This window comes from Sebastes fasciatus, chromosome 2 (assembly GCF_043250625.1).
Source record: "Sebastes fasciatus isolate fSebFas1 chromosome 2, fSebFas1.pri, whole genome shotgun sequence".
NCBI classification, from domain to species: Eukaryota; Metazoa; Chordata; class Actinopteri; order Perciformes; family Sebastidae; genus Sebastes; species Sebastes fasciatus.
This window is the reverse complement of record NC_133796.1, coordinates 19220939-19239169: the sequence shown is the minus strand read 5'-3', so window position 1 is coordinate 19239169 and position 18231 is coordinate 19220939. Positions and strand designations below refer to the sequence as shown.

Sequence of the window (18231 nt, the reverse complement as noted above, 5' to 3'; positions counted from 1 at the left end):
AATGAGCCTGTAATTCCTGGATATGCCCCTGAGGCATTCAGATCAATGTTGTTCAGCGATCATCCAACCAATCAATCATTCGAAAAACTCAATGAACATAGCCTATAAAAGTTTTAACGGGGTAAACTCATAGACTTATATACATAGACGTCACATTGACTCCTGGTTCGCACGTCAACGTGAGCGCCATATTGGACCTTGCAAGGCTGGTCTGTAACCCTATACAAGTGAACGGGGGAGCTGTCGTTTCTCTGGCTAAGAAGCACTATAACTTCTACATTTCTCAACCGGTTTCAATGAGTCGTTTTATATTCAAAATTGTATGATCTACGATTTTCTTTTCTTTTCTTTTCCCAAAGATTTGGGTGAAAAACTGTTTAAATACGTTAACGTCACTGCTTCCGGTTCATGGATCACCGGTCTGTCCTTCAATATGGTGGGATTCAATCAATTATTAGGTAATTATTAAAAAATAGTACTATCATATCACATTTTCCTTTAAGCATTTTTCACATTATCAACTGTTCAAGTTCATGTTAGCTACATCTTTACAAAACGTTTGCTTCTGTAACATCAGACAGGAGCTTGCTAGCTAACGGTCGTTATTGTTAGCTAATCGATATAAGTGTCAGTAGGCAGTATATGTTTGGCATCACTGCGCGAAAATTCCATAATAACCTTTCAGCATATTGTAATAAAAGTGTTCTGAGAGATAACTAGACTTCTGCACCTCATGGCTCTGTTTACAGGCTTTAGAACATCTAGCCAGTGACGGGAGACTTTGACCAATCACAGGCCACTTCATTTAGAGAGAGCGTTCCTATTGGCTGTGCTCCGGTCATGTGACCAGAACTTGGTGTTCCCAAAGAGGTCTCAACGTGGCTGCCGGGTCACAAACTTTCTCATTTTACAGCTAAACAGTACACTACAAGATGTTTCTGAAGACATTTGTGGAGAGAAATAGGCATTACAGTAAAAGAATATTGATTAATATTTGATCAGCGCTGCCTAGTTTGACCGTTTGGTCGGAGTTCGTGAGTGATTGACAGCCGGCTCTCATAGACAGCAGCTAGACAGCAGATCCCAGGACAGCTCTGATTTCGAGAATAAAGTCATAACTTTACAAGAAAAAAAGTCGTAATGTTACGAGAATAAAGTCATAACTTTACGAGAAAAAAAGTCGGAATGTTACGAGAAGAAAGTCATAATTTTACGAAAAGAAAGTCATAACTTTACAAGAAAAAAAGTCGTAATATTACGAAAATAAAATCATAACTTTACGAGAAAAAAGTCGTAATATTACGAGAATAAAATCATAACTTTACGAGAAAAAAAGTCGTAATATAACGAGAATAAAGTCATAACTTTACGAGAAAAAAAGTCGTAATGTTACGAGAAGAAATTCATAATTTTACGAAAAGAAAGTCATAACTTTACAAGAAAAAAAGTCGTAATATTACGAGAATAAAGTCATAACTTTACGAGAAAAAAAGTCGTAATATAACGAGAATAAAGTCATAACTTTACGAGAAAAAAAGTAATGTTACAAGAAGAAAGTCATAATTTTACGAGAATAAAGTCATAACTTTACGAGAAAAAAAGTCGTAATGTTACGAGAATAAAATCAGAACTTTACGAGAAAAAAGAAAATAACACGTAAAATTACTACTTTATAATATTATGACTTTATTCTCATAATACTACGACTTTATGCTCGTAATATTACAACTTTTTTCCCCTCAATGTGGCCCTAATACTCGTACCAATAGTCGTACCATAAACCTACAACAATGATAAATAAAAATGAAAATTCAAACAAAAAAACTGTTATTAATTTCCTCTAATTTTTTTAAAAATCCACTGGGAGCCACTGGAGAGGGGCTGGTTGCAAACCCCTAGTTTATACTGGTATGTCTAGATGGTAAAACTCCCTCTCTGTCTGTAATCATCAATTTCCCACAGCCCGTGAACGCCCCACCCATCCATCACACCAGCAGCGTGCGCTCCCAGGTGTGGTGACGATGACAACCAGGAAGTGTGTTAGTGTGTCAACAGCTCACAGAGAGAGCCGCTGTAGTCAAACTGTCCTCAGTCTGAAGTCTGAAGTCTGACACGATGTCCCGACACGACGAGACCCGATACTGTCACCGCTACTCCTACATCTTCCTCAAGTTCCTCCTGTTCGCGTATGGCATCATCTGGTGGGTGAGTAACCAGAACCGCGTGCTAAAGTGTGTTTTAACAGATATACCCAGGCTCGAGGAGGCAGACAGACAGACAGACAGACAGGGTGTGTGTGTGTGTGCTGTAATGCTCCATAGAAAGAAGTATGAATAGATCATTGCAAGAACATTTCTGACATTTCATCCTGTGTTTTCAGATTGTAGTGTTCAGTTTTGATGTGTAGTTTTAGAAGCGACAGGTGTGTTGTTACCTGTGGAGTATAATGGGATTCTGCAGGCTCTCATACCTTTGACACTTTGTCTGTCTGCTATGTGGCCACACCTTCCTCTGTGCACCTTTACCCTGCTCTCACCTGAATCATAACGTTACTGGGTAAACACAACAGAGAGCAGATAAAGAGAAAAAGAAAGAGGAACAGTATAGGCTATATATTTTTATGGTCGTGTCCTGCTGTGGTCAGACATGAGTCATGTGTGTGTGGGCCACAAGATGACAGATCAGCAACAAAAGATTTCAGTACATTATGTAAGAGAAGTGAAAAAGCATTAAATTGCTCTAAATGACAGGGTTGGTCCAGTAATTGCAGGTCTATTGTTCAGATATCTTACCAAGCAACATAACTGCATGGTATAGCATCACGTTTTCATATTCAGGGAAGTTTTCAACTTATTTTTTTTCTGGTTCGCTTTTATTTTTTAAAGAGATAGAACATTAACACATCAGACTTCATACCGAAAAAGTCAATGCCGCGCCCCCTTTTAGGGGATAGAAAACAGAACTGTAATTTTGACAAAGTTCGTACGCATTCATCTCTGATATACAAACGATTGTTTGTCAGTCATGTCCATGTCCAATAATTATTTTGCGACCTTGCCTCAACCTGAGTGTTTACGATACCTTAAAGCTGAAGTAGGCGAGATTGGAGCAAATATGATTAAAAAAAGTTATTTTGATAAAACGGTCGCTATATCGTGACAGTAGTACATGAAACAGGTAACCTGATAAAAATCATGTTCCTCTGTGTCCTCTGGTGTCCTCCAGTGCTCCTAACAGCATCTGCAAGATTTCACATACCGGAGGAAAACAAGCAGTAAGAGCTGATCTGAGGTCCGCTGTCCAGCTGCCGTCTATGAGAGCCGGCTGTTAATCACTCGCGAACTCCGATCAAACGGTCAAACTAGGCAGCGCTGATCAAATATGAATCAATATTATGTTACGTTAATGCCTATTTCTCGCCTCAAATGTCTTCAGAATCATCTTGTAGTGTGCGGTTTAGCAGTAAAATGAGAAAGTTTGTGACGCCGCAACGGATCTGTTGAAGGAACGCCAAGTTCCAGTCACATGACCGGAGCACAGCCAATAGGAACGCTCTCTCAATGAAATGACCTGTGATTGGTAGGGGTGTGACGAAATATCGTGGCACGAAATATCGTGATATAAAAACGTGACGATATGCATCGTCGAGATGAAAAACTGAATCGCGATATCACGGCGTAATAGGTACTACGTACATACCGGCTCCGGGGCTGAAGCTGCAGCCTCTTGGTGTTCAACACATGTGCAGTAAAATCTGGTCTGCCCTCGCGGAAATTGAACCAATTGCAAGCTTCTGTGTCGGAGCTCCACACACATCAACACACACACAGCGCATTCACGGAACAGCTGATCAGAGAGGCCGCGGTGGAGAGACGAGTTGACGCTACGCTCGTTGCTGTAAGTGCAATAAAACTTGTGTAAAGCCAAGATACGTTATTACACCTGTTCAACAAGCATAAACACGATGAAACGGTTAAACATGAAGCAAAGCAACTTTTCAATCTGCTCTGTCCGCCGTCTCTCATCCACCGCCGCTATGTTTACACAAGCAGAGCGCGTTAGCTCGGCGGCTAACAGCCGTTAGCTCGAAAACAGAGCCATGAGGAGGTGCAGAAGTCTAGTTTTCTCTCAGAACACTTGAATTACAATATGCTGAAAGGTTATTATAGAATTTTTGCCCAATGATGCCAAAAATATACTGACTACTGCCACTTTACTAGATGAAGGTTGATCGTCCCTTCAGTCTTCTCCCGTCCCACACAGTGGCCGGATATTGCTTTTCCAGACTTCTATACATATTTGATTGAATCATATTAGGCTATGTGTTGTCTGTAAATAACCAACAACACGTTGAGACATCTGTTTGATCTATAGGCTGAGATGTAGTTGGAGACGAAGGTCTGATGCTGCTATGACGTTAATGTATTGACTCTATTACTGCAGCAACCTCACACTCAAGCTAATGTTAGCTAGCCATGCAAGTCACTGTCACCGGCATCATTTAGTGATTTACAACACTGACAGTGAATATTCATGTATCGTATGTGCCTCAAATCTCAATGTGAAAGCCTCTGTTAATCTACTACACAACAGCTTTACGTCATTTTCTCTCTTGTGACAGCGAGTTTCTTTTTCCCCAAACGGGAGCGCAGCGTCGGCGATGATGCGATGCTGGTCTGGTCTATAGCTTGGATCCATAAAGTCCCACTATTATATATTTTTTAGGACACGGCAGGGGAACAAAATCAGAGATCAACGTTTTTGGATTTGCTGTTGGTGAAACCAACTACACAGCAACTCTTCAGCATAGTGTCATTACTATTACCGGTTTGTTTAAAGTAGAACTTTGGAAACATGTTCTTCTGTTTACGCTGTAACCGCCTATGAGGGACACAGGATTGTTTTCCCCCAAAAGGGGGCGTGGTCATGCGAGCCAAATCTGGATGATGTATTGCCGGTCTGATGTATTCATTGTTTTCACGGGACGTCACGGCCCTGTGGGCTGGAGAGCTGGAGAGCATTCTCCACGGCAGCTCCCAGGCTCTGGAAGTCCCTCCCACAAGACATCAGAGACTCTGAATCCCTCTCACTATTTCAGTCCCGCCTCAACACCCATCTCTTCTCCTCCGCCTACTCCTAATCCCCCACCATTACCCATTTGTCTGTGTGTGTGTGTGTATGAGTGTGCGCCTGTGTGTCGTTTGTCTGCTGTTTGTCTCCCACCGCTTCCCGTTTATATTGTTAAGCGTCTTTGAGTTCCTGAAAAGCGCTATAAAAGCCACATTTTTTATTATTATTATTATTATGGGAACGCCCACCTGGAGGGATAAACCACAACCACCAACAACAGCTCAGCTTTTAAAGCACTAGCCAAAATGTTAGATAGTTGTTGTTCAATTTGATGCACAAACCGAAAAGAAGACAAGCCTCGGCTGTGTTTCTATAATACTCTTATCAACATGGGAGTGAGCAAATATACTTGCTTTATGCAAATGGAAATCAATTCACAAAACAAAATAATGACAAATATTGTCCAGAAACCCTCACAGGTACTGCATCTAGCATAAAAAATATGCTCAAACCATAACATGTTAAACTGCAGCCCAACAGGCAACAACAGCTGTCAGTGTGTCAGTGTGCTGACTTGACTATGACTTTGCCCCAAACTTCATGTGATTATCATAAAGTGGGCATGTCTGTAAAGGGGAGACTCGTGGGTACCCATAGAACCCATTTTCATTCACATATCTTGAGGTCAAGGAAACCGTTTGAAAGTGGCCATGCCAGTTTTTCCTCGCCAAAAGCTATTAGACATGGTCCATTCCTTAGGTTTTCTAGTTTCATATGATACCAATATCTTCATATCAATACCTTTAGAGGGTCTACATTTGATTGTTAGAGACCCTTTGCAGCCTAACAGTTACACATCTTTGTGGTTTAGTGCTTTATTATGTTCTAAAATGCTGCAATTTGTCCAAACAAGGGTGAAATGCGTTAATAATTATAATTTACTTGTATCAGTTTATTTTTTAAAGGCACTAACTTAAAGACGTATAATTTCTGGTGATGACACCTATTTCAACAAATGTCTTGTTATAACTGAAACAAGCTCCTCTGATGGCTCACATTATGTCCGTTTTTTTAAAGAATAAAGGTTTTCGTGCGACACAGCCAAACCCCGCAGCTGCTCCCTCTCATAGACAACATGGCACATTTGTGAGGACAGATGACTGATTAACACAACACTTACCGTAGAAAGAAAAATCACGTATTTGTTTCCTCTGTGAGACATTTCTGAAACATTTATTCATGGGGAGAAAGAGTGGGATGGTGAGGCAGAGCGAGTCCGTAATGGGTTTATTATGGAGAATGAATGCTGCCTTGATAGGAGAGGTGAAACAGATTAACAAGTTATATTTACTTTGCTCCTACAGCTTGTTGATTCAGTCATGTTAAAGAGACATTCTCTCCACACGCTGTCTCTGAGGAATGTGGTTTATCTCAGCGTGATACAGTCAAGAATAAAGAGCAGTTTGGATCATATTGACGCATCCTCCAGGAAACGTTGACGGTAGCAAATGTTCACACATACAGCATTAAATGGTGTTTTATTCAAATCAGCACCAACAGTTGTCTGCCATAATGTTTCATTAAACAGGTGTGAGGAAGTAATTAAAACATATTTTTAATTGACTGCATGATGTTCCCACAGTTCTTGTTATTATAGGTGGAAACAACAAATGCTGGCAGCGTTATGGGCAGCAGTGGTCAAGTTCTCTGGTAGTGATTTATTGGGAGGTTTGTGTCGCCCATTAACGTTTCAGTGGCATGTTTTCAACCTCAGACCTTTGCTTTCTCAAAATCCACTAATCTTTTAATCTACCTAAAAAGGAAACTGTACAAGTATTATTGGCTCTTACTTTCTTGCGTTTAGATTTTTATTTATTCCTCCTTGTTTTAATTAAATGACCTGTTTCTCATACACAGGACAGGATGCCCATGTGCTGGAAATCAGCTGCTGACGCTGCAAACAGCCAAGCAAAATAGCATATGTTGTGGGAACAATGTACAGGAGTTATTTCCTGCTCACAGTGGAAAATTTCAGTCACACAAGGACAATGACTTAATCTAATCCAGCTTTGTACTGTGTGATCGAGCGTGTTACAGTAGACAAACTACTAAAAAAGCAAAGTATGAGGAAGTAATTGTAAGATGATTATTTCAAAGGTCATGTTTTACTTTCATTCTCGGATGTTGTTATGTCATGTTATGTTATGTTATGTTATGTTATGTTATGTTATGTTATGTTATGTTATGTTATGTTAATGCAGAAGCAACTGGAGTTTCTGTGTTTTGAAGACACATCTGTGATCTCAGCAACTTCCTGTGGGTTGATTTCACTTCAGTCTGCTGTAGGAGGTTATCTGCTTTTCTTAACCTTTATTTACCCAGTGGGAGTTGAGCACACTTCATTTGACAGTGGCTCATACTGATACACACTAAAACACATGCACACAGTGTAACGCTGGTCTTTGACTTTTGACCACTCATCAGCAGTTGTAATTACACTGTGCTCTGGGTCAATTTGGGACTTTGTGCCTTACTAACTAAACAACAGTTGTTGTTGTGTGAGGCAATCACTACATATTCAGTCCTTGACATACCAGCAACCTTTACTGGCGTTAAATGTAGAGGTTGACTGATTAATTGGTTTGGCTGATTAATTGATGCCGATGGGACGTTTTTAGAAACTTGTACAAACAAAATCGTCATCGGTGGAATTGGGCTCCATTAGTGGCCGATGGCTGCGCAGCCGCCACCAGTCACACAGGGACGTACATCGCCGTTTTGCAGGATTCTCCACACACATAATGAGGCCACTTTTATTAAAAAATATCTATGTGCATGTGATTAACTCCTGATCATAATCTATACAACTGTTAAAGACCCAGCATTTCACCTCATATGCTATTTTTCTACTGCTTCTACTGCTGTTCCCATTATATAATGTGAAAGTATTTGATTTGCCACATTCAAATTTGATAATTGCCAACAAACCCACTTAGAAGTAACATGAGCTCTGATTGGTCATTCACTATCCTCAGTGTTCAGAGCCTCCCTCGCATCCTTCCACATGTCGTCGGAAACAAAATACAAAAGTTACAGTCAATGAGCTACGGTTATTTGTCTGTCAGCTCGACTTTCATTGTTAATGATGCACATTGGCTACACATGTTTGAATTAAACTTGGGTATCTTTAAATCATTGATGATTCTTGTTCAAATTAGTTTGCGTGAAATTGTAAAGCAGCCGACAACTGAATTGAGAGATGTGACATGACAGGAAAAAACAAAACAAGCCTTTCTCAAAACCAATTTGTGAATTTATTTATGAAGCCATATTTTTTTGTAATTTAAAGAAGAAATCATGATACATACTGTATTTCCAGTCTACCATTTCAATGCATATTTAGTTGATTACTATCTTCTAGTATTATATCAATTATTCTATTTTACCACTGATGCTCTGAGGACAAAGTCACAGTCCTACAGTGAGTCCTTGTATAAGTGCATTCAATCCTTTGTCTGCAGCTTGTAGCCTGGTTGATTTTATCTGAGTTTCAGCAATGCCATGTATGCAGTTAGTCAAGCACACTAATAGCACTGTGAAATTGTTTTAGTAGAGTGTAATGGGTTATATAATACAACTTAACCTTGGCTTAATGCCCTGATATTATCACTAAGTCATCTGCAGCTCACTCATGATCATCTTTACAAAGACATTTAGAAAGGGGCTCTGTTTATGGCTCTAAGTGCGCCCTCTCCTCTTGGCTGAATTGAAGTTCAGGGTGGGCATGCGACCAGCCGGCAGCAAGATACCATAACAGACAGCAAGCAGGGACATTTAAGGGAAAGACATTATGGTGGATTATAAACAGCACTTGGATCTTCAGATCTCACAGATGACTACTAATGTAAAAACACTCCTTTTCTTTCCATCCTCCTTCCTTCCTTCCTCCTCTCCTCTTCTTCACTGACATGCCTGTCTTAATTTGGAAAAGCTGTGAAGATCAATCGTGGGGAGGCAGACAGTCATTAGCAACAAACGTGTCAAAGAATGAGGTGTTTGCAGTAGCAACATGCTGTGATCTAACGGTCTGCGACAGCTAACATCTTTCTCGCCAATGGGTGACTTCACGGTGTATACGTCCACTTATTAAAAAAATTCAGTCTCCATTTTTTACTGAAGTGCGTGCGTGTGTTGGAAGTCATCTTTGCTTCAATCAAAAAATGGAGACTGAATTTTTTTAATTGTTTTGAATGACTGCTGGTGTGGAGTGTTAATGATAGACTGTATAAAAAAAGTGGACGTATACACCGTGACGTTACCCATTTGCGGGTGGACTGCCATTTTGAAGCCTCGAGTTCGTCATTTTGGCCGTCTCTATCTTGGTAATTTGCAACCGGCTGTGGCATGAGAGGGTGGACCTAAGTACAACCGAACGCTGATGTTTTCAGGCGACCAAAAATGTTATAATTAACTTTCAGGACCTGAAAAGACACTGTGAAAGGGTTAAAGTTGTAAGACAAAAACATTGACAACACCCAGCCCGGACACCGCTGTGGTAGCGACCTGTCATCACAAGGTAGCAACGCCCTAAAGCATCCCCTGCTTTGTGGTCTATTAGACTCTAAATGGGTCCATCATTTACTAAATGAACATCATGCTGAGGTACCCAGTTTGACCTACAAATAAAGTGGTTTAGATAATCAAACGGCTGCAAAACTGTCAGCTTGTTTACAACCTATCTGAACACTCATGTCTGTGTCGCTCCTTTGGTCCTATTTGAGCCCAGCAGTTACTTTCATGCATACCGTGTTATCAATCATAACCATTACAAATTATGGCCAGAACGAAAATAAAACCCAAGTTTCTAATAAACTGTGTTGTGTTTAGCAGCTTCCAGGTGACTGTATACTTGTGTGATTGTACATGAAAGGTGGATGTTGTAAATTTCCGACTCTCTTGACCCTCCCTAAAGGATAAAAAAAATAATAATAATTTACAGTACTATAAATGGGTCATCGGTGTTTGGCCAGTTACTGCTTCAGCTGCCTGATCACATTACAGTCCTACATTTGTTCATGTGCCATGTAATTGAATCTGTAAGTGGCCTTTTTAATTTTAGATTTGCCCAGAGCTCAAGTCATTATAGGGACACACTTGGTCATTTAACTTTGCTCTCATGTCGTTTTTATTTTCTACGCATACATTAAAAGGGAGAAAAAAAAGCTGTTGCAAACATCCTGCTTCAACATAATTTTAAATTTTTTTGTTAACATTTCGGCCCTCACAACTCCTTTAAGATCAAGAGTAGAAATACAGTCATCCGCAACCATGAAGCATCATGAGACTTGAGCGTATGAGTGCACGGCCTGTTGATAATGTGCTTTACATAGTACTTAACAGAAAGTTTACAGTTTGTCCTTGCATTTTAGCAGACTGCATGCCACTGTTAACTGCTGTGTTGCAGATGGACGGACTGTTTCATCAGTGATCAGTTATCATCCAAACTTGCTATTCTGTCTTAAGTAAAAAGTAATCCTATTGAGTGTGGTTCACAGCGAGGTGTTTGGATTATCCTGAGTAAAGGCCTCTGCACACCAAGTCCATAATTTTCGTCTGAAATGATCGACTCTTACTCAACTTTAGTCCGTTTTCGGAACAGGTTTGATTTTCTGCATTTTTATACGCATCTGTCAAAAGGAAAAGAGGGTTGTTTAACCACTCAAAGCCACCGTCTGTGCAAACGTCATCATCCAAAACGGCATGATAAACAATCTGTGCTCCCTGCACAAAGCACTTTACTAAGAAATAAAACAATTCAGAGATGCAGAATTTAAAGATAGATTGTGGCAGGTGATTGCAGAACAGCTTAGAATCAGGCAAAACAGGCTGTACGAAAGAGTAGACAGTGATTGTGCTCTATAGGCAAATGTCATTCATTCATTAGCCCTGTTTTGGACAAGCGCTACCCATTGCACCCACGTAATTATATCAGATTTGTCTTATAATGCAAATTTTCACAAAAAATAGAATAATAAAACGCACCTGTCTCAGTCTGCAAGGTTTCTGTGCATAACCTTTATCGGATGAAGGATTTAAAAAATGCATACAAAAAATACGGACTAGGTGTGACATTGTTTACAATACTGTGAGCACCACAAATTAAAATTCACTCACCAACAGATATTTCAGACGCAACCAAAACTCTGCATGGCTAGATAATATTAGGACTGTAATTTGGGTGAACTGACCCTTAAAGCTTTTCTTCACTCTCATAACGTCCCCGGTAGGCAGTGACAGTTGCTGTTGCTGATTACATAATTATCTGCTTCCAGATGTTAATGTAATGCGGATTGCAGATGCAGCTTTGATGTATGTTAATGAAGATGGGCAACGGCGGCACAAAACACTGGACTGGATAGTTAGCAAATTATTTTTGACTGAAGAATCGAGCTTCTGTCTCAATCTGTCTTGTCAGTGTTAACAACGTCAGTGTGAAACAATTATTACATCTGCCAGATGGTGGTCCTTAAATGAAAGGGTTTATTACAATCTAATTAAACTGACCTTTTGAGAAAGGATCGGATTAACAATTTAAATTTCTATGTAAATGAGTATTGATGTGATGTATCCTCCAGTTAGTCGGGAGCAGTATGTAGCTGCTCGGCTGCGGCTTAGAGGTTTTTCTTCAGGTCTTTAGCTGCAAACTCATACTGAATATCTCACCATGCAACCCAGGCTAATTAAAACCAACCAGTACGCTTATCAAACAGAGACCTTAATGTTCAGTCACTTGTGGCTGCACTGAGAAGAAAGCCTGCAATTAGCATCCATTAGCAGCTATACCATACTTGTTGAGACTACTTTTATTTCTGTAGCACAAAACCAAATTAGACAGATCAGTGAAGGCTACACTGCTGTTTGAACACCAGAACAGCCACGACACCATCATTATAGGGGCGATTTTACTGTACAGTATTACAGTATTAATGTACTTTTCTCAGAACGTCGAAATTGTTCTTTCTAGTTTTGTTGAAAAGAAATTGTGATGCCATTTGAGCACAGAAGAGAAGACAGAAAGACCGTTTCTACCTGTTGTTATTGAAGACTGATATAGTGTTTTGATGTTCAAGATAATTCTGTTTAAAAAATCTATGGATACAGAAAACCTAAAACTGAAGGATTGAAAGAGAAAGAATCACAAAGACGTAGTGTTAGAAGTGTGTATATACACAGTCTAGACAATTATCTGCTTCACAGCATTGAACAATTCTACAATCAGACTTGAATTGATTATCAAATTATGTTGGAGACAAAAATGCAATGAGGGTGTGTGTGTGTGTGTCTGTCATGTACTTAGACGAATGCTTGTAATGTGTAATGTAATGTCTATGAAAAGCTGCGGGGGCTGCTCCCGAGCTCAGCAAGCTGCGGCCGTTTAATTCCGTGGCAAAGTAACCAAACTAAAAGTTGGGGAAAAGTTCTAATCATTCACACCATCTAATAATTGTTGAGATATTTCAGTCTGGACCAAAGTGAAGAAATCATTAAGTTTTGGCTTCTGTCTGCTGAGTGTGAAATTGTATGAATTCGGACACCTGCTTGTTTCCCATCACGTTCAAGCTGATGACTAATCCTAACTGCTCCCCGTTGTGTTTCCAGTTAATAGGCGGCTTCATCCTGGCCATTGGCATCTATGCTGAGGTGGAGCGACAACGCTACAAGACACTGGAGGGAGTGTTTTTGGCCCCGGCTATAATCCTGATCCTTCTGGGAATCATCATGTTCATTGTTTCACTCATTGGAGTCTTGGGTTCACTGAGGGATAATCTAACCCTACTGAAAGTGGTGAGTGTTGTGCTGTGAGCAAAGTAATTTATCTTTTTTTTAACAAACAAAGTGGCTTCCAGGATACTTGGGAGTTGTCTGTAAATGTTCTCTATTCTTTGTTTTTTTATAATGACATACTTTAAGGCAAATGTGTGCTTTCACTGTGTTCATTTTCTAATTTACAAAGCAGCATTAGTTATGTTAATATTTATAATATTTTTTGTTCCAATAAAGCTCTGTTTGAAACAATATAAAATCTGTAAAAAACATAAACCTATAGCTGCAGTATAACACAGTGCTTGTCTGGTGTGAATTGGTATTAATGGCCAGTTCTTCAGACTAGTTATAGTTGCTTCACTATATAAAACAAGGTGTGAAAGTGTTGTAAATGGGAAAAGGCTGATAATGTGCAGATGAAGAACCACAGACTGTATATAAGAAGTGGACGCAGTCACCGTGACGTCACCCATTGGTTTGTGCCATCTTGGTTTTTGGCCGTTGCCATCTTGGTTATTTGCAACCGTCAGTGACACGAGAAGGTGGAGTTAAGTACATCCGAACGCTGAATAAGACATTTTTAGGCAACCAAAAATGTTATAATTAACTTTCATGAACTGAAAACATACTGTGAAAGGGTAACGTTTTAAGACGAAAACACGGACAACTCCCAGACCGGACAACTCCGTGGTAGCGACCTGTCAATCACAAGGTAGCCACGCACTAAAGCATCCCCTGCTTTATGGTCTATTTGACTCTAAATGGGACCATTATTTACTAAATGAACATCATGCTGTATTGAAGAAGACTTGAAACTAGCGATTGAGATTTTCTCATAGACTTCTATACAATCTGACTTCTTTTTGCAGCCAGAGGAGTCGCCCCCTGCTAGCTATTAGAAATAATGCAAGTTTAAGGCACTTATACATTGGCTTCACTTCTCAGACCCGGAGGTAGCCCACTGTGAACAGATTCCTATGGACCACTTCAATGCTGCAAACTCAAATATACTAAATGGGTTAATTTCCTTTTGTCTTGTTGGCTAACAGCAGTACCTGATAGAAAATGATAAGCTGTTTCCTGGCAACACTTATAATGAAACAGTATATTAGAGGTTGAAGATGGAGGGTGAGAAATCACTTGACTGGGCATGAGATGTTTCACCTGCATATCATGTAAGTGACCATGTTGTAGGTGGACCCCTGGTTACCTAAAGTCTCATGGTGACGCGTCTTCCTGCGATGTTAGTGACATTGTGTTTGAGTGGGTTCTACAGTGTATTCTGATATGCTCCCATAGTTTCACATGCATTTATTATAGCAGAGGTTTTAGACCATGAGTGTGCCCTATCAGAGACAGTTTCCTCCTCGTGTGAGTGTAAAGTGATACTCTGCTTGTTGCTGTTAATAAAACGGGTTCATGAGTGAACTACAGCTCACAATAATATTTATGAGGGACAATATTTGTGTTTAATCTGTGAATAAAAGTGGGTGGTTTGAATTTTGTGACCAAAATTCTCAAATCATAATTTCAGTATTATATGTTTATCATCAGCTGCTATAAATATAAAAAAGTGTTGGTAAGCACAACTGCATGAAACTGCTTTAAATTTGCATCCAAATGAGGAGAGCCACTGAACCCTTCATCATCATCATTGTTGCTGCTAAACTTTTCATTATCAGCGCCTGCTGCAGCTGAATTAGTGCAGTCTGTTGAATAACAACGCATCATGAACTTTTTCATGTTTTGTCTTTACATTTGTGTTTTTTTCTGGAAGTCATTTGTAAAAGTAGTGAACATAATAAAACTAGAGCCAAATTTGGCAGTTTGTCCTCTTTTTTTAAATGGTTTTATCTTCATCTCATTTACATGGAAATCATGTTACAACTGACAATGCATGAAGCATTAAAGTGCCTCATATAGTTTTTGTCAGATGAAAACCTTTTAAACTGTAAAGTCAACATTTTATTCATAGTTATTGAAGTCACAGAACTAATTTGTTGGGTCATTAGACTTTTTACTCAAAAAAAGGAGTGAGGAGGTGCTGATGTGGTCATGCGACCGTGATCCATGATTATGAGCCAAATGGGTATGATTATGACAGTTCTCTACTGAGATGCTTGAGCATCAGTCCGTCTTTTCTCCTTTTTTTAATGCTATCAATCATCTCATTTACATGACTTTTACATTAGACATAATAATCGCCTGTCTTGGAATAACTTTCTTCATAATATCATCTGGTGCATTTTAATGTTTATACGGTAGACGGGACACGGGTAAAAGTTTGCGCCATCATATGAATTTGTCTCTACAGTTATGTGCAGGTATAGAATAGTTTTTGCTGTCAAGAATCATTTCATGTTAAACAGCAGTTTACTCGGGGCATGGCGGCATTATGCTTTCCTTTTTATGCTAATGACAAATGCAGGGGTGCAAAGAAAAGGGGGTGAATAAATGAAGACAGACAGTACTACAAATGTAGGACTAAACAACTACAGTTGTTGCCGGATGCAGAAAAGACTTGGTATGCATCCAAACTGTTCAGAGACATATTGGTGAAAAGCCTGATTTCATTCTGTCTAAGTTTGTTGATAACTGTAGCTCCAAAAAGATAAGGATATATATTAAGATTTGAAGTGTGTAATGACTCTTCCTTTCTATTTCCTGTTTGTTAACAGTTCATGTACACCCTGGCTGTGTGTCTGATCCTGGAGCTGCTGGGAGGAATATTGGCGCTGGCGTTCCGCAACCAGGTGAGTCGCCCAAGGTGTCGATCTATAACCTGACATTTAGAAACACACAGCAGGTAGTGTGGAAGCAGGATAACAACCAGAGCTTTATGCAGCAGTAAACTGACACTGACATACTGATTATCATTATCAAAATAAATCTAGACGTGAACGCGCGCTCACTCCACACTGCAGAAGAGTTAGTAGCTCTGAGAATATCTAGTGAATGCACAGGGGACGTTTGTGCAGAAATAAATGCTGCAGCTCCTCCAGACCAACAGAGGTTTTCCGTGTCTTGTGAAGTGACGGAGCTCTACAGAGATTTACGTTGTCTTCTCGTTACCGACCGGGTGCCGGTGTCTCCTCTGCTCTCCGGCTGCGGGCGGAGAGAGCAGGGAGACACGCTGCAGAGCCCCGCTGCTTCAGCCTGCACTTAGGCAGGAAAAGCCAACACTAGGATCAGATCTAAATCATGTTCATGGAGAGACCTTCGTCTGGTCAGCTAACATTACTGCCAAGCAGCTGAAATATAGAGTGATATTGTGGTTTTAGCTGACGTGTGTCGCCTCACTGTTTTGAGCGATGCTCGTTCAGGTATATTTAGAGCGAGCAAGCGCGAGCCCGACGCTGACTTTCGTTGATTTCACGGCCACAGGTGTCGCTGTTAAGAAGCATTTCTGAAAGTTACAAATAGTCCCTTTAATGACTTCTTTTACAGCAGGTCAAGTCAGGATGACACATTGAATTGGAGTGAAACTAGAAAAGAAAATACAAAAGATGTACTTAATGAACTGCTATTACAAAAACAGGTCAATATAAACAACCTACCATTAACTTATAAATTCAATAGGTATGTAACAGGTAAGTATAAGCGGTAAAGTTGTCTTATGAGCATTAACACAAAGTTATTACATTTGTACAAATCTTAGAAAAATGCCCATCAAAGTCATCAATATCAACTCTCAAACATGTAAAGAACATATATCACTTATGGATTCATATGCAGGATTACACTGGATTCAACATGAGAAGCTACACAACTGCACCCATGTTCTTTCTCTGTTTTCAGGTCTCCTCTATACTTCCTACTTCCTGTTACCCGCTTCCTGTTTACACTATCTTTCCAGCTTTCCAGGCTCAACAATCTTTTCTGAGAATAACAATACAAACGCATTTTTAACAGTCAACTTGGTCTTTTTTCAGCATTTTAAACGCACTCAGGGCAGAACAATGACTGAATGAACCATGACCAACTACATTACATTACACTTAATAGAAAATAGCAGGATTTAGTGGGTTAGAGTAAATAAAAGTACATTTATGTCATTATGATTCTCATTTATAAAACCCAAATGGCATATTTTAGACAAGTTAATAAGCTGATATAATATAATATCTTTCATTAAATGGAGACTTCAGTTACACCAAATTTAAATCTTCTCATATTTCTAGTCAGTAAATGGTATAAGGACGGTATAATCACAGAACTGATCTGTTTATCATTTAAATGATATCAGTACGCTGATGAAACGTTCTGCTTCTCTGACCCGTCTTTGTGTTTCTGTATCTTTCTTTCTTCTCTGTCTTCTAATATCTCTTTTCTCCTAAACCTCCTCTGGCATCCTTCCTTTGTTTCTCCCATTGTCTTGCTTCCTATCTCTGTCTTCAGTTTTGGATCTCATTTCCCTCCTTGCAATAATATCCAATAATGTTCCCGTGCATACTAACACAGCATGACTGGTTGTTTTTATGCTGTGGTGACCAGACCAGCTGCTTCCTCAGGTTGCAATCATGAACAATGCTTTGGGGGGAAAAAGACAGGAATGAACGACTTTAACGTGACCTAGAGACCCTAAATAACCCTGACGTATAAAGACTGGAAGCTATCTATTGATTAGGCATTTTAAATGACTGACACATTGAATGTGGAGTCTAGACCGGCTGCCAGTGAAAAACACTCTCATTTGCCGCGTTATTGGAACTACAATGAACTCCGCTGCTGTAAATCTACTTTTAATGTAAGCCAAACTATTCCTGCTGCCTCTTCACAAGTGCTTCCTTTGTCACCAGTGATGGTGCTAACTCATCGCTCATCAAAGATCTCAAAACATGGACATTTTTCTGTGCTTTTTTGGTAGAGAATCAGTTTTAGATTGTTTTAAGGGAGGAAGGGTCAGTAATTCACCTTTTAATGCAAAGCAAGTGTGTATGTTATAAACTCCAACTTACTGTCATACAAATATACTTTACTTAAAATTTTGTGGACAAAATTCTCAAATCATAATGCCAGTATTATTTTAGGGCTGCAATTAAGTATTATTTTCATTGACGATTAATCTGTAGATTATTTTCTTGATTAATCGATTAGTTGCTTGGTCTATAAAATGTCAGAAAATGGTGATAAATGTCGATCAGTGTTTCCCAAAGCCCAAGATGACGTCCTCAAATGTCTTGTTTTGTCCACAACTCAAAAGATATTCAGTTTATTGTCATAGAGGAGTAAAGAAACCAGAATATATTCATTTAAGAAGCGAGAATCAGAGAATTTTGACTTTTTCTTTTCTTAAAAAAAATACTCAAACTGATTAAAATCAATTAAAAATTAAAA

General features: G+C 39.4%; 1 protein-coding gene across 1 annotated transcript in view; it reads left to right on the top strand.

Moving 5' to 3' along the window:
- Nucleotides 1–1966: 1966 nt before the first annotated feature.
- tspan15 (tetraspanin 15) overlaps nt 1967–18231 on the top strand; it is a 43519-nt gene continuing 27254 nt past the window's right edge. The window contains exons 1-3 of the mRNA XM_074613197.1: nt 1967–2205; nt 12730–12915; nt 15573–15647. Coding sequence (XP_074469298.1) covers nt 2116–2205; nt 12730–12915; nt 15573–15647 — 351 coding nt within the window. The 5' untranslated portion in view covers nt 1967–2115. The remainder of the gene's footprint in view (nt 2206–12729; nt 12916–15572; nt 15648–18231) is intronic.